The sequence below is a fragment of the Gallinula chloropus genome, assembly GCF_964237585.1.
Source record: "Gallinula chloropus genome assembly, chromosome: 9".
In the NCBI taxonomy this organism is placed as follows: Eukaryota; Metazoa; Chordata; class Aves; order Gruiformes; family Rallidae; genus Gallinula; species Gallinula chloropus.
Genome location: NC_140094.1, coordinates 13,249,363 through 13,272,735, shown reverse-complemented (window position 1 = coordinate 13,272,735; position 23,373 = coordinate 13,249,363). Strand labels below are relative to the sequence as shown.

Below are 23,373 nucleotides of genomic sequence, written 5' to 3'. Positions count from 1 at the left end.
CAATCATTTTGGCTTAACCTTGGGCATTCTTAATTTTTTAAAATTATTTTATTTTGAATAGTCTACAACTTCCCCAGAAGGGAGGGGTAAACTAGTTGTCCATAAATGGAGATTTACTTGGTAACCAGTTCTGTGCAAAGTGGAATTAGATCTTCATCATTTCTAGAGCATCAGGGGTGTATGCACAGTACTGCACAAACGAAGAGCTGCACCAGACAAATAACAGGTCCCCCATCCAAAAGGGTTTACATTAATTACGTTAATCCAGTAGAGACAGAGAAGTGTGATTAAACAGTCTCCACTGCCTGGGATTTGGCTGTTATCCAGCTGTAATCTTGCACAATCTGTGCCTGAAGTGTTTGTGTAAGGGGTATATTCTAAACACCCACCTTCAACATCACAGCAAGAGACTTGTGTAGATGGCAACATCCTGAGATGCAGGAGCAGTTCCTGGACAGCAGCATCTCCAGAGGTAAGCCCCGAGTCTCTCAGCTCAAGTCCCACAGGGCAGCTTGTCTCTCCCTTGACTACTCTGAACCCAAGGACACCAGAGAGGTGAAGTTAGGTAGTAACTTTAATTAAACCCCAAATGTCTCCTTAAGGAAGAGCAGAACTAGACACAAGAACACAAACTCAGTGCTGAGCCTTAATGCTAAGCTGGTTTCTGTGCCCAGTACAGTAACAGGAGGAGAACCAGATTCAGCCACACCAACCCCTCCATGCAGACATTTCAGGTTAGATTTTGAAGCTCCAGGAGAGAGGAAGCTCTGTACAGAGGGATGTTCATCATGCTGCAAAGGACCCCACCGAATGACAACGAAAGTGTTGCCTTTCAATCTCCCTTTTCCCCAGCAGTAACACAAGGGTAACTTAGCTGGCTGAGAAAGGATAACAACTCACATGTGGAAGCATAGCCTAGGGCACCAGTGGGATCACAACCCATACAAAATCACATCTGTGACCAGAAGACAACCCTGAAAGCAACAGAAGCCACTTGATGCTACATAGGCAGGTTGTGACTAACAAGCCTTTAACTTGGGGTGGAGGCAGTAACTCTTGATGGCCAATACTGGCCCCTTACTCCTCTGGCACCATCGTCCCATGGAGGGACAGAGATTACGTGACTGCTCTTACAGAGCCCGTGACTGCTCTGTGCTACCTCCCCACCTTGCAGCAGTGAGCCAGCCTCAGCCAAGCAATGCCTGCCAAGCACACTCACTGTCCCCAGAGGCACAGAGGGTGGCATGCAGAGTGACGCAGCAGGCTGCAGCCATGACTCTGCTCCTACAGTTTCAGCACAGCAAAAGGTTATTTCGGCTTCTGGCCCAGCTGGCAGCAGACCCTCACTGCTGCTGTGGGGACCCTGCTGATTTACTACCCACCTGCTGTAACCAGAGCCCAGCTCCTTTGCTTGCTCCATCTCTGGCAGGTTGTCTCCCATCCAGAGGCATCTCCCAGAGAAGAGGGGAGAAACAGACTCGACTCACCAACAGGCACAGGGAGCTCTGCCTACCCACTGAGCAACTTTTACCAGCCCATTCAGGCTTAGACATAACCTTTGGCAAGCAGACAGCAGTTCTGTGCTGCCTAGCATAGCTCCAGGGAGAAGCTGTCAGGGAAAACAAAATTAATAATCTGCTGAACTTTAACTTGCAGGAGCACTAGTGTGGACTCTACCATGCAGGAGCTGGATCCAGCACTGAAGGCTGTGAGAAGCAGGAGCAAAGAGCAGTTGCACATCATCTGGGATGTCTACTCCTTAATATCAAAACCCACTGCTACACTCAAAACTGACAGTGAAGCAAGACCTTCAATCTAAAGGGATCCATTTAAACAAATCCCATCTCTCTCTCTTACATCCCTCTCAGAGAAAGAAAGTCTCCAGGATATTGTGAAGAACCAAGACACTCTCATAACAAAGGCTGAGGTCCCAACCCTTCTTTTCCCTGCTTTGCACTGCAGAAAGTAACAAGTGAAGAGACAGGTCTGAGAAATGGTCCGTTGCCAAGTCTCCTGGACAGAAAATTGACATAGTCATGAAAATATATGCACTTGCAGAAGAATGTAGGAATATGACCAACAGCTATTTCTAAATTCTCGGTTTCATTTGTCATCTGAGATGCTACACACAAGTAATTTCTGGCTCAGCATAGGAGATGGGACAGAAACCTGGTAGACGACACAAAGAAATGCTCCTCAGGCAGGAATCAGCATCAATGTTTGGGAAGCCCCCGGAGAACACGAAGTGCCTATCACTGATAACCAAAGTCTGGTTTGCAACATGTTCTTTCATGCTACAGTAAAAAACCCCACTCATACAAGCAGGGAGGACAGTGAAAATGTAACCACCCTACTACTGATGTTCTGGTGGATAAACCCACTGCAAACTGATAAAACCCCCAGCAAACGTGTGGCTTTGCCCTACCTGTCACTCCCAGAGCCTCCACTCAAACAGAGGTGCCTGTTGATGAGCTGCTGACAGCTGACTTGTTCAAGGCTTGTGTTTTGTTTGAAAAGCTCAACATCCCCAGCATAACAAAGCAACAATGTTTTTCTTGGGTCAGCAAAACTGGGTAAATGCAGCTTTTTTTTTCCCCTCACCCTAACCCCAGAGAGGGGAGGTCTAGCTCTGTGCTCAGAGGCCCAAGTACTCTCAGCCACACTGCTGGGAATGAGTTTTGCTCCATAGCTGTGTAACATCATCCCAGTTCGCAGTTGGAGGTTTTCCAGTTAATAAAGCAGACATATGGGGCATTAAAAAAACAAAACCAAAAACACAAAAGCACTTCCTTCCTTTGCCACCTCCAATCTCAAAAATCTCTCCAAAAATGCCAGCCAAAAAAGTAAACCAGCACTCAGCAGTACTCCTGAAATTCCAGAGTGTTTCTTCCTTACAAGCTTTTTTACTCAGTGCAAGTGTTATCAGCATTTTGGATCAGCATGCTATGGGCAGAAGACAAATCACCATGGGTTGGAGGCAGTAATTAGCATCTTCAGTAAACACAAGGATCTCTTTAGGAAAAAGGCTCCTAGCTGTTCCCTTCCCCTCCTGACACCGTCATCACACATGGTTTATTGACAAAACAAGCTTACTTTGCAAGAAAATGGAGACCACAGGTTCCCCATGGTCTAGGGGGAAGGGATGCCTCGATGCCCTTGGGAATCACCCAACAATTCTGATCCAAAAGGCAACATTTAGCCCAGATTCTATTTTAACGTCTAATTCCCATGGTTCTTGATTAAAATAGAGAGACTGCATTTCAAGAGAAATTAAAGAGCCTTTTGATTTAAGGATCCAGGCTCCTGTAGACTTTGCAGAGATGGCCTATACCATATTCCCCCTGTATCAGCTAAGCTCCCACATCAACTCTAGTTGCTTCAATACCTGTGTCACTCCCACGCCCCCAGCCCCAATATGCTGCTGCCCACCTCTACACGCCACCTCCCTCCTTCACCTCATTACTTTTGCCAACACCCTTATTCTTGCCTGTGCTGAATGCAGCCTTTGCTCATGCAGATTTCCCAAATCTTTACCCATCCTAAGTCACCTCCAACAGCTCCCTAGTGCGCTATAGATTCAATTTCAAATTGCCTTCCTGGGCTGCAGTAAGCAGCAAGGACTTTCTCAAGCTTATCCTTACCCAGTGCTACACCTCCTCGCTCGCTGCCTCCTCTGGCTCAGCTCTGGAATTTAGTGCCCCTCCAGGGCTAATAAAACCCAAAGTTGCTGATTTTAAGGCAGAGAGTGAGTCTCATCTGTTTACTCAGACTTGGAATACCACAGGACAGCAAGACTAATTTATTCAGAAAGATTCACTCAAGCTGCACCATTCTCCACATTGTGAGGGTTTGGGAGGGTGCAGAATGTGAGACCAACTCAAGGAGCTACACATGGGAGTATTTTATCCAGTAACACTGGAGAGTAGCACAGCTTCATTTTCACTTCCCTTTTTTATCTGAAATTTTCACTTCAACGGGTCTTTTATGCATCAGCAAAAGCTATTTAAGACTACATTTTTCACCTTAAGGAATGGCCTAATCTTTGCCAGCTGCGCCAATCTATATCCAATTGCCAACCTGTACCTTATCCCCTCACCCCAAGACATTTTCTCACCCCAAGACATTCTCTCATTTTCCAGGACTTACCAGAGCATTCCCATCAGTTACAGGATCTGGCAAAGCCAAGGTGATGGCATGAATGCCACCCCTGCCAGCAACAAGATTCTTGACAGGCAGATGCCACTTCTAAGATATCCATTACAGGAAGAAACAGCTTCATGCCTGCTTCACCATCTTCACAGCCTCAAACCCCAAATCCTAAGCATTCAGGCAAGAAAATAACAGACTTGGGAAGGAAAAACGCACAACCTACCTAAGAGATGAAAAATCTGCCAATTCTGTTGTGCAGACCATAAGCATAACTGAGCTTCATAAGTGACCGGACAAGCCCAAGGAGCACGTTCCCTGTTCTTGAGGCTCCTGGAAGCAGATTATGGAGCAGCATGGAGTCTTGCACCTCACTGACGACCACCACACAAGACTTGTATTGGTCTTAGTGTAATCATCCAACTCCTGGAGACAAGTTAAAGATGGTCTGCAAAAATTGAGCAGGGTAGTGCTAGCAGGCAAGATGCCAGACCCATTAACCCCTCCAAAACAGAGATGGAAGGGATGGCTGCTCTCATGAAAGCCACGCTGCTTTGCAGGAATGCAGTGGAACATTTCAAGTCTCAGAGCAATTGCAGGGCACTAACTTGTTCTATAACCCCAGAGACACTGCTGAAGTAAGAGCATTTGCTTAACCCATGCTTAGCTTGAGTTTTGCTACAACTTAGAAATCAAGTGCCTCCAGGATGCTAAGCACCTAACGACCCAACCCATGGTATTCAGTTACAGAAGAGACCTGGTTTCCATATGATAGGTAATTCTTACCAACACAGGAAGGGAAGCAAGGCTTGGAGAGAAAAAAAGTGTATTTTATCAGATCAGGTGACAGCTGGGAAACAAAAAGCAAATCTTTTAAGTATGGAAGTATGGCTAATGACACTGGTCAGAACAAAATCCCCCAAGCATGAATATGGGTGTTCTCCAGCTGTCTCAACTGATCAAATAGAAGGTGTTATCTCTTCCTACAAACCTTGTAGCCTCTGGCCCCCATGGGAGACTCTTCACAGCTTACACAGAACTACTGCAAACAGTTCAGCTTCCTGCAATGCTGCTTCTTGCAGTCAGCACCGCAGTGTGCTCGTCTACCACTAGCACCACAACAGCCTTCTTTTACAGGGGACATCAATGAAGATATGCATTGACATCCAAATGTGAATTTTTACATAAAATACAGAGGGGAAATATTAAACACACACATAAACACCCCCCCCCCCCCATACACACACCAAAACCAATGAGCACCCAAAATGAACAGAAAGCCAAGAGGCAACCCATAGCTGAGGATGGCAACACATTAATCAGTGCTCAAGACACCCTGGTAGCACAGCCAGGGACTCTAGCTCACTTCTTGCACATCACTCCCCTCCTCAGCACACAGCTTATAACTGTGCAGAGAGAAAGCTTCATCTATTGAGTATTATTGTTTTGATGATCAGTCTAATTAAATTAAGACATCCATATGTTTGTAGCTGATGGCTAATAAGATGCAGGTGATCTTTCATCACAGGGGTAAATGGTCTCCGCAGCGATGACTAATAGAGCAAAGTTATCCCAGTTGTCTTCCCCCCACTGTATTATTTCTTTCCAACTCCAACAACCAGTATCACTGTCTTGTAGAAACAGCTCCAGCAAGAATGGTTTGTCCAACACTGAGGACAGGAATGTGCAGAAAGCAGCAGGGGAAAAAGTGATGCAAACAGAAGGAGACGTGGAGGAAAGTATTGGTGCATACTCTTGCTCTTCTACCTGATTGACCTTGAGTTTCCACCATTGTTTTGTTCTGTGGCTTTTGGCCAGATCCTGCACCTTGTAACAGATGCAGTCTTGTTTAGCTGCAGTGAAGTGCTCTAAGGTATTAAGCCGAAGAGGAATGTGACCTGTTGTTAACACACACCCGAGAAATTATTTAAATCCTCACATTTTAATTGGTTAATAAAGGGCCAAATTTGGATAGCCTCCTCCAGACAAAAACCCTATTATCAAAATCAAAAGGAGACTTAGCAAGAGCAGGCCTCCCTCTAAGGAAAAGCCAAATACCTCATTAGCAGCACAATTAATGAAGTGGCTGTACCTTGGCAAAAAGAAACCTGCAAAAAGAGTTTCCAGTGCTTTCAAAAGACCAAAGTTCATAGGAGCAGTTTAGGTATCAAACCCCAAGACAAAGCAGAAAGATTTGTCCAAAGCCAAGTGGAAATAACCCAAGGTCTTCTGCTGCTCCTGTTTACCAGCATGGGCACTCAAGTTTCCCCTCCCCATGCCAAACAGCAATGCCTGCAGTGCGTGGCGCTCCCTGGGTGCTGTGCACAGCTCCCTGTGATGCTCTGCGGGCTTTTGGCTGCCAGAACTACCCTGGCAGCAGTTGGATGGGACCAGAGCAGAAAGCTCATCCTTTTCTGGAGTCCATAACTCCACAGATTGTCTCCATGCTGCCTACAACAAGGAAAAAAAATAGGGTAAAAGCCTTGAACTTATTCCCAGGGTGAACCAAACTTTACAGATGAAGGAGGAATATGATTTTTGCCCTGTACTGTTTTCAGCTGGAGCTTCTGGGATGCAGCTCCTGGCCAATTTCACCTTTCTCAGGCTTTACTCAGCATCTTCCTTGTGGCAGCAGAGCTGATGTGGAAGACACAGCTAACTGACAGCTGTGTAGTGACAGGCTAGTCAGTGGGGAAACACTTTGGCACCAGCACAGCAGCAGTTTTCCCACCAGTGCAGCGGACAGCGCTCCAAAATAAGCAGACCGACCTCTGGTAGGATAAATCCCAGCACCAGCCCCTGGTGACAAGTCTGCCAGATGCAAGGTTTCAGTCTGTCACTGAGCCCCGGCACACACTGCCTTCCTCTGAGCCCACAGGCCATGCAAGGGAAGGGTTTCCACTCCACAGGCTCTTCTGATGGCTTACAGAGGGCAACCAGGCAGCACATGAAGGAATTTCATGTTTTGCAAGGTGCCCAGCCACTTGAGTCCACACTTTGTGCTCCAGGTTGCTCCATCAGGGTAGTCGGCCACTTGTAGCTATTGAGACCCCACTGATGTCTCCACAGCAGCCCTGCCCCACGCCTCACAGAGCAGGTACAGTTGTGCCACCTCACACCGTTGATTCATGTCACAGCTGTTTCTCTGGTATTAATGCCATTAATTTTTAATTACTTGGGTTCACACACTGTACCCTTCATGCTAGTCAGGCACCTGTGGATGTCTTGCTAGCTACACAGCCCTGAGACTCATACAGGGCCTGATCTGCCATCGTTCCTTGACGTCCCTTACTGCTTCTCAGTAAAGTTTGTCCAGCCCCACTTGCACAACCGTGAAGGAGCTGCCAACACAGGGCAAAGCGGTCATGATAAAAACACACTTAATGGCAGCTTTGGCAGCTGAGCACTGCCAGGCCCCATGTGTCAACAGACCCATATGTTTGTGCCATGGCACTGCTCGGGACTTTGCAAAAAACCAAACATTTTTAGGACATTACTCAGCACCTCTCTGGTACACAAAGGGTGTGAACGTCAGCAGGGCAGCACGCAGATCAGACCTGCAGGAACATCTCCAAAGGACAAAACGATTTGGCTGAGCACCTCATACAGCAACAGAAGAGGCAGTTGTGTAAGGGCAAGAGTGGGAGCTTTTCAGAAGCAGTTTTGCATTCCCCAATACACCATGTCCTGCAGATAATCAACTTAACAGCCAGCCAGGGGTGGGGAGGTGTGCAGCAGGGCTTACCAGCTTTCCCAGCAGCTACCAACACGGCAGACATCACCAGGAGCTGTGGCCACAGGGGTCTGAAGCACTGGCAGCACTGGGCAGGACACGTGGGTCAAGATACACAATAAAGCGGTAACTATTCACAACTTTCAGGCAGTTATTCTCTTATAACACTATTTCAGGTCACTGCCCCTTTTTTATTGCACGGTTACAATGATACAGCAAAATTCATGAAAGCCCTCTCTTGCTCACTTGGCTGAGTGTGTGTGATAATCATTTCTGGCAAGTCCTAAAATATCCCCCATACCAAATTCTTTGTGTCTGTACGAGAAGAGGACAACGCAAGCCTGAGCATCAGGCAACATTTGCACCACTGCTTTGAGGCGAGGACCCTGATTCGTGCTGGCAAAGGGGCAGACCTTTGGTGTGTGCCTTCCCACAGTGGGACAAACACAGCTCTAAGCATCTCAGTGCCAGCCTCTAAAGTGGGACCAAAATATCTGGAGCCTTCTCAAGCACAAGAGGTTGGGGAGTCTCTGTCGAGTTCCCAGGAGAAGGACCAGGACTGACAGCACAAGTCAGCTCACTCCCGCTTGCACCACCAAAGAGGTACAATACAGCCTTCAGCTCTTGATACAGACAACTCAGCACCTTCCAATCTAATCAGTTTTATGAACGTTAGGACTAATATGCACTGTCCTCTGCGATTCTGCCATGTATATGACAAGGGCAATGCTTTGAAGAGGCTGCCCCATGACTGATGTACCTCACTAGGCTCTTCCAGCTGACGACTGCTTTAAATACACTAGAGAAAGAAATGAATATGCTCAAATGAAATGATTTTTACAAGACACTAGAGTAGGCAAATCCTAATTAAGGCAAAAAATCAGCTGCAGAGTACACACAGAAACAGCTCCCACCCTCAATATGCTCTCACACAGTCATTTGTGTTGAACCCAAGCCTTATTTACTCAGTTCATAACAAAAAAAGCTATTAGCAGAAAGTTAAGGTAACTGGAGCAATTGCTGTAGAATAATGGAGCCCACAGTAACGACTCTGTGCATATATACATTTAATTGAATAAATACATCCACTCAGCTGCTGCCGTTCACAACTCAGCCTTCCTGCCTGCAGTGGGGAAGGTTATTCCCATTAATTGGTTATTGTTACTGCTCTAATATACCCTACACACTTGTTTATGTTTCCATTTAATTTTCCAGGATATTACCACCGGCGCTGTAAAAGGGGACATGTGTAACCGAGCCAGCCTGGCTGACACTCAGCAAATGAGACCAGAGATCTCTCCCCGAAGGGGAATAATTCTAAAAGACTGCAGGTTATCAATGGATCAGTGGGTTAGGCCAGCCTAGTTAATACCAGTATTTCTGCATGAAGCCAGGCAAATTAATCTCATCACGGTTAGCCCATGAGGAAGACAACCCAGTGAATCGGATGCAAAGACACCTTTCAATAATGAACAGGCATTGCAGCATTCACGCTGGCAACAGCACTCCTTTTAGTTTAGTGGTGTTAATACCATGCCTTTCTTAACCCCTTGGAGACCATTGCAGAAAGGAAAGGCTCTCCAGATCATCTGTAGGAGGTAACACTTACTGAACAAAATGATTACAAAAATTTCATCAAGTCTTTAGGTCAAAAAAAATACTACACACCTATAACACTGCATATACCTGCGAGGAAAAAAGCAATTTTCTGGAACAGGTTCTCATGCTCCACAAGTACAGGTGCCTACACTGAGGTGGACAGACTCACCAAGCATCTTGTGGGTAACAAGCAGGTCTACGGGAATTAGGAAGTCACCTCAGATCCACTATAAAAGAGCTAGTAGAAGCAGGCTTTAAAAGGAAAAGGCTTAAGGAAAGCACAGAATCACAAGGTTGGAAAAGACCTTTAAGATCACCGAGTCCAACTGTTTCTGTCCTCTACTAAACTGTATCTCTAAGTACCTTGTCTACCCATCTTTTAAACACATCCAGGGATGGTGACTCAACCCCATCCCTGGGCAGCCTGTTCCAGGCCCTGACAACTCTTGCAATGAAGAATTTTTTCCAAACATCTAATCTGAACCTGCCCTGGAGCAGCTTGAGTCCATCTCCCTTGTCCTATCACCTCTCGCTTGGGTGAAGAGACCTTCATCCACCTCTCTACAACCCCTGTCAGGCAATTGTAGGCAGTGATAAGGTCTCCCCTCAGCCTCCTCTTCTCCAGGCTAAACAGCCCCAGCTCCCTCAGCTGCTCTTCATAAGATTTGCCCTTCAGCCTCTTCACCAGCCTGGTTGCCCTTCTCCGGACACGCTCGAGGGCCTCAATGTCCTTCAGCACAAGGCTGGCAAAGCTTTAAGTGGGTGAGCTCAGACAGGCATGTTCCAGCAAGAAGGGCTACATGAATCAAGTACCCTGACATTTGTAGAGCACAAATGAGCACACAAGGAAGGAATATGACAGTGTGGGAAAGGCTATGAAGGCTGTGAGGAGTGAAAGAGGTAAGCAGACAGGCTGGACAGAGCTGGACAGACCTCTCACATGAGTCCTAAAGACTTTCCAATCAATACACATTGATGGAGGGATTCAAGAGGCTGGTGACAGGACCTTATGCTATAAACAGAAGGTTATTCTGCTTGCTGTAATTCAGAAATGTAGCTTCAAATATACATCTCAGATTTTGGAGAAATTTGGAAAGGGTAAGACTGAGCAAGTCATCTACTGGACAAGAGACTTTTCAGGCCAAACACAAAACTAGCAAGCAGCTACTGGAAACCTAAGTGGAGGTCTTAACAGGGGAAAAAACATTTTAGAAAATCATGATGAAAGAAAGTGTTCTACAGAACTGGAAAGGGACAGAAACAATGCACATCTCAGTTTTTTGTGGGTACCTGGGGTCATCACCATCTTCACATCCTTTCCCACAGAACTTACCGTGCTGTAGATATCCAGTTACATGAAGAAGAAAATAGATTTCCAGACCAAAAGCCAAACATCTGCAAAATCTGTTCGTCCACCTCCAAAATATTCATGTTTCTCAGAATTACACAGTGTCCCCTAGGACATGGAATTCTTAAAGCTTCAAAATAAAGGGAGACATTTGCTACTAGGATAGGTGCTGTCACTGGCTGTCCATTCTACAATCTCTCAGATATAATCAGTTATATACAAGAATACTGGTTAGACAGGAGAGGTACATCCTCCAGAGGGTTGTAGTTTTCAACTCTCCAATGTTTATGACTTTTTCTTTAATGGCACCAAACGCATTTCCACATTTGTTTATAAAGTCAGAAAGCCCATTTCCTTTCTTAATTTTTCTTTTTTATTACTTATTGATTAACCCTAGCATACATACCATCAGATACACAGTAGATGAATGGTTTCAAAATCCACATTGACAGCTTAGCTTACCAACACGTGCTTCCTAATAGAGAACCAAGTGCTATTTCTCTGTGTTGCCACATACAGAATGTTGACTCAAACTCTGAAGATTTCAGCATCTTACTCTGATAACTTGCTATTAACTCACTGCCATAGATACTAACTCTCAGATTTAATTCTTGTCACTCGAGAAAATGCTTCTGCTTCTCCAGAACACAATGGCTGCTGTCATTTTGACTGACGTAAGCTACCATAAGTGATTTTTCAAATGGACAAATTTATCCCTGGAGACAGCAAGATTCCAACTAGGGCATGTTTGTCTTCCTCTGCAGCAAATCTTGAGTCGGTGCTTAAAACAAGCAAGAAAGAGAAATGCTCACGCTTGCTTCTGGTGCTGTGACTGTCATTGAAAAACAAGAAGTACTTCCACACATCACACACAAAATAACCCCTCGCTGCTACAAAGGTCAAAGCCAGCAGTCACAACACAGGGTCCCATCCCCTTACTGTGTTAGTCCCACCTGGGCAGATGTGGACAGAGAACACCATGCTATCGAGTTCTCCTCTCACACCGAAGGTAACAGCTGGAACAACCATATGATAAACAAAAATGCACACAGAGAAGGCCAGAGAGAAACCTGGGAGATGAAATGAGAAATCAGTTGAGCACTGCTGGATGTGCCTACTGAGTTTTCCATTTTTGCATTCCTCCACCCTGCCACAAAGCAAGCCAAGAACAGCTCTATTTCCCTGAGCATACTATGCTTGGGCACATCCCTGCACCGCCACCAAACCGGGAGGACTCATCACTTCTCATCGCTTACTCCTTGACTCAAGATTTGCCCCTTCTGGCATTTCCTTGAAGCCATCCTTCCCATCAGGGCAGTTTGTATAAGTCAGCGAAGAGTCTGAAGTGTCAAGTCCTGGATTTTTTTTACAATGAGGGCGGTGAGACTCTGGCACAGGGTGCCCAGAGAAGCTGTGGCTGCCGGTGGATCCCTGGCAGTGTTCAAGGCCAGGTTGGATGGGGCTCTGGGCAACCTGGGCTAGTGGAGGGTGCCCCTGCCCATGGCAGGGGGTGAACTAAATAGGCTTTGGGATCCCTTCTAACCCAAACCATTCCATATTTCTCTGCATCCCTGAAGTGAAACACTGAGGCAGTTTCAGCAAACTTAAAGAGAATCCCTGACCCATTAAAGATCAACACAGTAGTCTCCTGAATGAACCACACAATCTGGCAGTGCTCCCTCCAACATCAATATCAATTTCCTCCATCAACAGGAGACAGAATAATAGCAACTTCCTCTATATAATGCAGCCCTTAATTGTCCCAGATCAAATACTGGCTCCCAGAGGCTATTCATTCTGCTCTACAGGTAACCATGTTCTAGACAAGATGCAACAACTTTTACCAGCAAACATTAAATGCTGCAGGAAGCCCAGACAGCATGTATGGAGACTGCTAATAACATTAATCTACCACACCACTGCACAGGCTCTAACTGAGGATGTAAACCACTGCTGAGAGCAACCTGGGTACTCCAGTGACCAGAAAACACTTAGAAGCTCTTGCTCATCTGAGAGGCAGCAAATCCATACAACCACTCTCAGATCAGATTTCCCCCCCTGCACCCCGTATCAGCTCCACAATGCCTCTGATCCCCCTCCTAATGACAAAGTCTTCATTGATTTCGACAGAACTCAGCAAGATCTAACAGAAAATGAACTAAAGAGGGAAATGTCAAGTGAGTCATTAGTGGGTAGAGAAAGGAACTGTGTTGTAAGTAGTCTTCAACATACTTTTCCTCCTTTAAAATAAATGATGCCACAAATTGAGGTAATCCTTTGACATTAGTGAAGCTACAGCAATAACGAGCCTGGCACAGGAGCGAGAAATTCCTTGCTTAAAAAGGTTGCTTACACCAAATGCCAATAATTACACAAGCAAAATTAACCTGCTTGTTTTGGAAATCTCTCGATGAGAGTTCAGATCTTAAACACAAGAGCAGACTCAAAGACAGAAGCAAGCAAACCAGCACCAAAAGACATTTCCCCAGCTTCAAACATTTAAGTTGGCTCCTCTATTTTCTCCGTATTTTGGCTGCCATTGCTGACATGATGAGCTTTACATTGAGCAGGCACTTGGGATGGTGAGACAGAAGGAGAGTGCATTTCCCATTGTTAGGTGAGTAGGCATGGTCTCACTGTCTTTCTAACTCTGTTACAGCACAGATGTGTTTTGAACCCCCTTTGGTGCGCTCTCCCATGCACGCATCTTTTTGATTTGATTTGCCCTCGGTTACCACAACACAGCCCCTTTCCTAGGGCTGGTTACTACAGCAACACAATCTGAGTTTGGTAGCAACACACTGCAGGCATCAAAAAAAATATGCTATTAGCTTAAGAAACATGAAACTACATGTCAGCAGCCCATGCCACAAAGATACCTTCCTGTAATACCTCACCCCTGTCTCTAATTATGAAACTCTACAAATCCCCACTTCCTTGGCAGCACACAAGCTTGAGCAACCTCTGCCTTCAAAGGATGCACAGAGGTGTACTATCCACCACCTCCCCCCTGCCTGTCATTGGGGAGAAACCACAACGGGCCAGATCTGATGGGCTTCATGGCCAGAACTGTATTCTATTCCACTGATGCTATTACTTGTCCCAGCAGCTACAGCCAAAGTTTCACTTTAAGTTCTGTATTGTAACACATCTCCATTCTTCTGCACATATGTATTAGTGCTATTTTTTTTGGAGGGAGGGGTGTGTGTGTTTATAGAAAAGGTGTGGCCATGGTAGTTGGGTTTGAGTTCTGTTGGTTTCGTCTTAGAGGAATCTTCCGGCATTGCCATTTCACTGCAGAGAGGCTGCACTGGATATTAGATGAAGTTACTCCACTGAACTCTTGTACAAAAGTCAGAAGGAAGGGAAAATACCTCGCAGTGCACAGCATTAGTTCTATCTAATTGACTGCCCTGGGACACAAGAGGGGTTTTATTGCAGCAGGTGAACAATTACTAGTCCTTAGCTGTCGGGTGAGAGACTTCTCCTTACCCCCCCAGCTACCTACCCGACACTAGCAATATACCACAGACAGCATGGACCGGTCCACCCGATCATTTCTCAGCCACTGCCTGCCATGATGGAAAGTTCGGCCAGACTATTACTGCTGTTATTAATTAGTTTCTATCCTGAGGGAACAACCTATGCCAGATTTGCTCCTAATTTAAACTGAGGGAACTTACCCAAAAATGTTTTATCCGGTCACACACAGCGTAGCCCCTACTGAGGGAGTGTGCTATTATGAGAAAGCAAACCAGTATAAATATAGCACAGTGACAGTGTACACTCTGCAGTTATTTCCTCTGCAAAACGGAGAAGAATGAAGCGGGTAAGCTGCTCAGCCAGCCTTCTGCTAAGGCCACTGAAAGCTCCAGTGATGATATTAACAAAAATAATCAGTTTATTCTCAAACAACATTTGAAACTGAAGAATGTGACCTCCTCAAGTATTCACAAACCTGAGAAGACACGTATATTTCCCACCAGACACTTCTCCATTTATATTCATTCACATTATGTATTTTTCACATATTATTTTCCTGTTAGCTTTTACAAGTTAAGTTGACTGCAGGTTGACATAAGAGTTAAGCAGCCCATATGTGAAAACCCATTTGTGATGAATAGGTTGGGGCAGGGCAGATATTTAACTTCATTGTTGGTATGGCTGACTGGTTGAGTGTGCATATACATGCGCTGTTCTGCAACCCATAATTCACACACAGAAATGCAGATTGTGATTTTCATAGCTAAAGCCAGGAAAGCAAACAACCTCAAAATGTCTGGGCTTTTTTTTAAACTCTACATGTAGAAAGGAACATGGTTAGAAGCATATGTCTGAAGGAAAAATAATGAAGCTGCATATAGTAAGCAGAAGTAATTTTCTGGCAGTATTTTCCCAGCTACTAGTTGAACTGCCAACTTTAAAGAAGTTATTTTAGCATAAGATGAATGTATCTTGGGACCAAAAAAAAAAAAAGATAAAATTACTCTTCCTAATCCTCCTCTCATGCACCCTCCCTAATCATGTTCTAAGGCACGAAGCTGTGCTTAAAAAATGCCTGTGGAATAGACTGAAAGAAGTTGCTGCTTCTCTATATGGTTATTTATAATAGATAATCTTAGAATCACTCTTAATTCCAGCTCATAATTTATGGTCTTGGCAAAGTTGCTCCAGTGAATTTAGCCTCATTACTCACCTTCAGGTTGTACAGTATCTTGTATTTTATTTATCATCCTGCTTTATCCAGTGGATCCCTCACAAGCACTTACAGAACCAAGTGAAGGTGAATAATGATCCAAGGAGAAAGTTAAATGCTGTGATACTACAATTTTATGGCCAGTTATAGGAACACACAGACACCCTTTGAATATGTAGGCAAACCTCTAAGTAAGGTAGCAATACACCCAGGAATGCCACAGCAAGGTATGTAGTTAGCCTTTCCAACAGGCCTCTGCGCTGTCCCAGGACACTGAACAGCATTCAGAAATTCAGAGGGACAGTTCAGCCTCCCTGTGCATGGTCACAGCCCAGCTGCATTCAGTTGGGAACCCAATAAAAACATCTTCAGGAAAGGACACCCACTAATGGGATCATCTGTTCATCTGACAGCCCAGTCGGGGCAGGGATTATGGGGCAAACATGGGGAGTTTTGGTTACTAGAAGCTACACTACCAAGTGGAGAAGGATTGCATTAATGGCAGCACACACTTCACTGATTGACTGCGTTGGAGCCATTTATCTAGTGACAAGTCCTGCAGGAAGAAGAACGAGGTGAGCCAGTAAGGTTTTCTTTTTTTCATATAACAACTTCACCCACAACATCCTCCTTAAACCTGCTGGAGAGGAGTCTACTGATGAAACCCATGAGCACTTCACCCCAATAACAGAGATGTTTCGTATCTTAACCACCTGGAAGTATTTTGCAACATGATCACCAGAATAATGAGTTCCACATCAAGCTCACCATATCTCAAAATAGACCCCATCACCTTCCTCATCCCGTTCTGTTACAGGGATCACATTATCTGGGGTCCTGCCACAGCATGCTGGGTCACAGCACCTACTCCGTAACAGTGACGGCGGTAGTGACAAAACAAGTATCCTCTCAGTCCCCTCATACTGCATTGACCACTCAGACACAGACAAATGCTTTGCAACAGGAAGGCAACAGGAAGGCAACTAGGGTATCTTGGGGAGGGGAAGGAGTCATCATCTCATATGCCACTTGGAAATTCTTCAGCTAAAACTGAAACGTAAGTCACCAATATCAGATTTTAAAGCAATCTGGGCAAACACTAGAAGGAGCAAGCATCTTCCTAATCATCCAGTAATAGTCACCATGGCTGTCAACTTTTACCATTGCTACAAAAACACTGTGTTTCCATGCTGCTTAGAAGCACCTGGCATAGAGACCCAAGTTACCTTCACAAGCACAGGAGCTCATGGAGAAGAGGACTCAAGGCATCCCTCCCACTGGCATCAAACAGGTAAGACGGGAGCAAGGTGCCAGCCCACAAGGAAAGCCTTCAGCGAGAAGTTCAGAGTGTCTTACCTATGTACAGGGAGGAATCTTTCCGCCTCACGTGGTCATCAATGTAGGAAACTCCCAGGGGCTGAACAGGAGTAGCACCAATGCCCAGGAGGACCTGTGCTCCAATGAGCAGCAAGTACATCATGTTGGTAGCAGTCCTATTCCTGCAGATAAGGTCCGGGTCTGGTCCCTCATCGCTGGTGGACCCGTTGGCAGCACACACATCCCTCCCTTCAGCCCCCCAGCGTATTTCTCCAGATTCATACTCATACTGGTGGGTCAGAAATTCAGGCAAGGCAGAAAGGAGGGCACCCAAGGCCATGACTATCCCTCCACATCCTATCAAGCGCGGCCGGTGTCCTCGGGCTCCAAAGTAGCTCACAAAGAGGATGAGGGCCAAGTTGCCAATCTCGAAGCTGCTGGCAATGACGCCCACGTCAGCACTCTGGAGGTTGAATCGCCGCTCCAAGGTGGTTAAAACACTCACCTACAACAGAGAAAACCAGAGAAAATTACTGAAAGGGAAGACAACCTGCCTTCTGTCCTCCCCATATGTCCTGCACAGCATAAGTCTCCTTGACTCTCCCTTGGAGCCAGACACATCAAGGACATCTAAATCACAGTATAGTAGTACTTGACCTCCAAGCACGATCTGACTATTCAGATACAACCACATCAGAAGGTCCTAATACCAACTGACATTTCACTGCCTACCACCTGTCTGAGCACATGTTCATTTACAAAGTCCTGCGTACATCAATGTATATTTTGGGTGCCTGCAGAAGCCCATGACTGATTAACCTCTCTTTGAGCTGCCTTTCTATTTGAATGCACGGCCTCCACGTTGCAAACCCTGTCCCAGAGAACCAAGACACAAACCACACCAAGCCTCACATCGTGCTGGGCACCCAGTCTTTCCCCTGGAAAGGATCTCTGTTAGTGAGCATCAGAAATCCTTGCAGATATTTGGCTCACACACCAGCACGAGGCCATCAAGTCAGAGACAGCAACGCACAAACAGGCAATTTGGCCAGAAAGAAGGCTTTTATTAAAGTATATAAATAAAATGCTAATCAAAGGGTTTAAACTGTTTGTGGATTAGTTAATGGGATCGTCACTTACAGAACAGTTTTGGGACGACAGGCCAATTAAGGTTTATATAGAAGATTTAAATCCACCACAAAGAAGGGAAGGTTTAACCAATAGTAGTTATTTAATACTTTGAAAAGCGCAAGAATAGCCCTCAAATATTTAACATTACTGTGAAAAGGAATGGCCTGCCCCTTATATTCAAAATGAACAGGACAAGAAGTGACAGGTTTAAACTGCAGCAGAAATGATTCAGGTTAAATACAAGGTGGGGAGAAACCAGATTTTTATTGGATTGTGGACTTTTAAGGATTGTGAAGTGCTGAAATACGCTGCCTGGAGAGGCTGCAGAGGTCTTTAAAAGAGCATAGACCAGCATCTGTCAGGAAAGACACAGGTATGACTGATCTTGCCATAGGGCAGGAAAATGAACCAGATGATCTCTGGAGAGCTCCTCCAGTCTTGATTACATAGTGCACTGAAACACAACGTGGATTTTCTGCAACAGTCATATCACTGATCAGACTACGAAGATGAAACATCGTGTACCTCGGCTGCTGTCATCTCTGCTCAAGGGAGAAAACTCAGTGCAGTCTCACGTCTACAGCAGTGTCCCCCTTACATGGGAAAAAAACCCAACCCACAAAAGAGATCTTGAACGTGTCACAGAAATGCCAAAAACTTTTACACTGAATAAAAGCCTGTCTTGTTTTTCAGATTGCAAAAGAGAAGAATATTTAAGGTTGTCCTAAAACAGGCAGGTTTTAATAATAAAAAAAAAAAGTGATAAAGACCTCGGAGCAGAAGGTAGCCCCTGGATAGAATAAAAATAGCCTCCCACTGGAGGCATTGAAAATCTTTGCTGAAAGATCTCAGAAAGCAGGAGCCAGTCTGACCGACTTTAAAATATTCTGACAGCAGCTCTTCTCCGGGGGCAGTTAGCCTCTGTTAGGGAACACCAGGGCACAGTTGGACAAAGACAGGCCCATCGGCAGCAAAATGGAAACACGGAAGCAACCCACTTCTGCTGCTTTACATAATCTAACCCCCCTAAACCTGACTCTGGTAAGTGTCCAAGTCAGATCTCCAGAACCGGACTGTTTTCGTGATTTCTGAAAATTCAGCTTTCATCCCATGCAGGCAGTTCTATTTTGTACCACTACTGTAATCCTGCCTGATAAAGAGCCAAGGACTGAACAAGGCAAAATAAAGACAACCCTCAAAATCAAACCCTATGATGGAAGGCACTGCAGTACCAATAACCCTTTGCTATGCCCAAGCCAAGTGAAAATGTGCATGTCAGAGAGAGGAGATGCCATTGCTTCATCCAAAACATGGGGTGTGGGTTGCTGTTGGGATGAAAAGGGTGTGATTCACCAGGAGAAATGACATCCTCTTGTGTGAGGGCACAGCATGCCCTGTCCCTGCTTGGTGAGCAGTGCCCATCCACTTATCTAAAAGCAACATGACTGTTCCCAACTCTCCATGGGGAGCCAGAGTGACAGCTCAGCGGATGGGGACAGCCACTGTAAGAAAAAACTACACTGGTACTTTCAGAGCAAGGTGGAGGGATGCTGACAAGATCTCATCACCCCATGCTGCCCCACCAAGCACCATGGAACACAGCTACATTGATCATCCACAACATGAGACTGGTTTTACTGCAAGGTGTGATGTAACTGGGCAGGTGCCGTGAGACTGGCAGAAGCCCAGACTTTAACACCATGCAGCAAATGCCAACAAACTAAGTGATGCAAAGCCCTTGCTATGGGAAACTTTCTTCATGACCAGTATGTCCCCAAGGAACACGGCTGCAGTTGAGGTCCCAGGAACACCAATTTAGAGCAGAATTCGGATCCTCTCTAAGATGAACAAATAACTCAGAGCACACAAAATAATGCCTGTGGTACTCATTTCCGAGCTGTACCTAGAAAGAAAACTCATAATTACTCATTACAGCTGTGTAAACTGAGGCATAGAGAGCCAAATATTAATGAGACAAGTACAGTCAACAAAATTAATTTGTGATGGAATAATTTAAGCTGGAAGACGGAAAGCCAACAGAAGTGATTTCCCAAGGCCAACCGGTATTAACTAGCTTTGGAACTCTCTCCCACATTTTAATCTCACTGCCAAATTTTAGACTTCTACCATACATATATACAAGTGAGTAGCAAGCAGGATGACATTTAGAAATGCTTGGGTGCCACGGCTTGCAAGGGTCAGATTTTGGACAGCTGGATTTCAGATAGAAACCTACACTATTTCTAAGCGCATCTCACAATGACAGGGACAGTAAATTGGTGACAAGCCTGGGAATTAAACCCAGAAGTCTCAATTCTCCTCCTGCTCTTACTTCAGTGGGCCTACAGTTGTTCTTTTTGTAAAAAGTTAAACCCTTCACTGTAGGGAAGCAGAGTCTCAACATCTCCTAACAGTATCTTGTTTTGCTTTATTGAAGAGACTGAAACAAAAGGAGGAGAAGGACAGGCAGCTAGCAGCTTTGCCTTTAGCAAGCAGGGTATGGGGTGCAGGGGGACCATGGTGAAAGAACAAAACCACCACATCAGTCTGGAGCACCCAGAGGAAAACAGCACCAAAGTACAAAGTGCTGACACCAGCATCATCAGAGTAGCCTCCCAAACACTGACAGTCATGGGTGATAGGGCAGAATAATCCCAAAATAAAAACAGGGCTGAGAAATAAACAGTCAACATGCAGATTTTTAGCCAGAGAACAACAGGAGCACAACTGCATTACATCCAGGGTAGCCGCAGCCCACACGGCGCAGCCCAAATTCTTGCTCTGACATTGGCTGTGACCTCAAATACCCAGTCCAACAACAAAATCAGCATTAGCACAGCAGAGATGCTACCTGCATTTATTCAGAACAAACCTCTGCCCACAGCTAGAATCATTCTCCCACCCTCCTCTTCCTCTCACCTTAATGGGGCTTCCTGTACATCAAGCACGACCTCACTAAATACTTGCAGTTTCCACGTGGGATGCTCCCAAGGCCCTTGTAACTGTTTGATGAAAGAGCACTGCACTGCCCTCATTTCCTTTCACAAGCCTGCTCCCCAGCAGATAAGCCATCACCGCTCCTAGACACTGTTTAGCAAGAGTTACAAGAAAATATTGCATAAGACACCACAGCTCCCCCATAAACCACTGACATCATGTGAAAGTGCTGCAGGGTTTCATAAAGGGTTCCCATGTGCTGAGACCAGGTCGAGCACTAAGGAGCATAGCCCACATGGATTTTGGTTTCATAGCAGGGATGCAGGGAATGGAGCGGTGTGACAGCACAGCGGCTTCAGGCAGGCAGCCTCCTGCTAAAACAGCGGGGATCACCAGGAGCCCACATTATTAGCTGTGAGGCTGCTACTTCCTGGCTCCTATCAATTTACACAGCTGTTTTGCCAGGGTTGGGAAGAATAAATTAAGAGGATATTAATTTAAAAATGCTTCTAATTTAAGATTAAAACAGTTAGGAAGCTATTGCAACAAGCCAGTAAAACTCAAGCAGGATACGTGGCCCAAGTGCTTCGGAATGAGATACTCAGGGTTCAACCCCAAAAACTCAGTGGCGTGCAACCACCCACTAGGCCAGTCAAGTCCAGAGGAGGCATGAGAGCATGGAGGCACAGACAGCAGAAAGTAGGCTTGGGGGGGGAGGGGGATCTAGAAAGACCATGTAGCCCAGCATTTTGCCTTTCTGTGAACACAATGCCTAACATACAGTAACCAGAAGTAATTATGACTTGTGCTACCTCCTCTCCTTACAGGCCCAGGGAAGTCTGCACACATGGGTTTGCCTTGGGTGATTTTGAAGACTTACACTCAAAAATGTCTGGGCTAATGGGGCCTCTGAAGTTCACCCTAAAACAGTCCTCAATGATTGAAAAAGGAAAATGATCTCATACGTAATGCACACTGTGATAAATGATCCGCATTAAAAAAAAAATAATAAAAGAAATCTATCAGCACCTTAAAATTTTCCAGCCAAAAGGAACTTCTATTACAATCCCTGTAACTAAACCCTGGGAAGCTTTAGCCATGCCATTCTGGACTTATTTCAACAATACATGCTCACATTCATCATTACCGTCTGCCCCAAATCTATAGATCTTGCCATTTCTGAACCAAGGTAATTTTGTTCTCTCTATAGACTGTGTTTTATATTAATGCTCAGCAAAAATGCAATCCACAAACCTGTTTCACACTATTGCCCCACTTTATCACTAAGAAATGAACTGAAGGCTGGGGGCACCGCTACGGAGTCAGACACACAGTGCATTGAAAATGAATATCATATTGTTCGTATCTCCAATGATCAAGTCATATTCACCCACAGTGTCTACAGATAAGTTCATTGTATTAATAATACAGGGTTATATATAGAAAACACATTGACTTTATGCCTGAAGGGCATTTTAAAAGGCTTCTTTTTAATGTAAAATACATTTTCTCAGTTGTGTGGTGAGAGATTGGACTTGAAGAGACATGTCTGCAGTGCTACAGGGTGTAAAATAATTGCCTGGCAACTATGTTCCCAAAGGAAAACAAACCCAAACCGTCTCCCACAGTCTCCATTACAGAGCCGGGAAACACAAGATTCCTCGAAGAGCCAAAGCCACCATCCCAGAAACAAAACTGCTGCTTCCGCCCACTTCGTCAGATGTCACCTCGTCCTCTCTTCCAGCAGTCATGTGGAACATGGCAGAGGGCATCCCACAGTTGTAGGCAAGCTCTCCTCCCGGGGGGGCTGGCACCCACAGGCTCAGCTCCCTCTTCCCACCCACCCTCCCAGCTGACAGCACAGCCACCACGCTCAGGCTTCAGGCCCAAGGGAACAACGCTCATCCTCTGCTCAGATGTTTCCCGCTCCGCAATTCCAGCACCGAGATGTTCTCTTGTAGTTGAGCCCAGTTATTTTTTAAAATCACAGACAATTCCCTCGGCATTTTGCCCACTCCTCAGAAGGCACCAAGCTGAACACCCTTTGCCCAGCCCCAGGCATCAGCATTCCTTGCTGCTCCCCACCCTGCTGAAACAGCGAGGCCATCAGGACCTCCCATCTCAGGCTGATGATCGCTTGCGTCAACACCATTCCCAGAGCAGTGAAGTCGGTGGAAACTTGAAAGATGTTCTCACCACAGATGCTGACACCCGTGCTGGCATCGGGTGTGCCAACAGAAGGGAAAGCAAAGAAAAAAATAAAAATAAAGGTGGCGATGTGAACACACCCAGGCTGGCTCCGCTCAAGGTCTGGAAATCATCTCTGCATAGAAATTTGCATTCACATGACATGGATAATAGACGCCGCAGCTGAACCACTGCTGAGAAGTAGGGTGTTATTAGCTCGGCTGTTGCTGCGTGTGCCGATGCCGTTTCTAGGCCAGCGCTGGAAAATCTGCAAGTTAT

The 23,373-nt window shown here is 45.6% G+C and overlaps 1 protein-coding gene across 1 annotated transcript in view; it reads right to left on the bottom strand.

Moving 5' to 3' along the window:
• The window catches only part of SLCO3A1 (solute carrier organic anion transporter family member 3A1), a 139,605-nt gene that overhangs the window by 97,504 nt on the left and 18,728 nt on the right, over nt 1-23,373 (bottom strand). Inside the window, exon 2 of the mRNA XM_084267883.1 lies at nt 16,879-17,344. Coding sequence (XP_084124009.1) covers nt 16,879-17,344 — 466 coding nt within the window. The remainder of the gene's footprint in view (nt 1-16,878; nt 17,345-23,373) is intronic.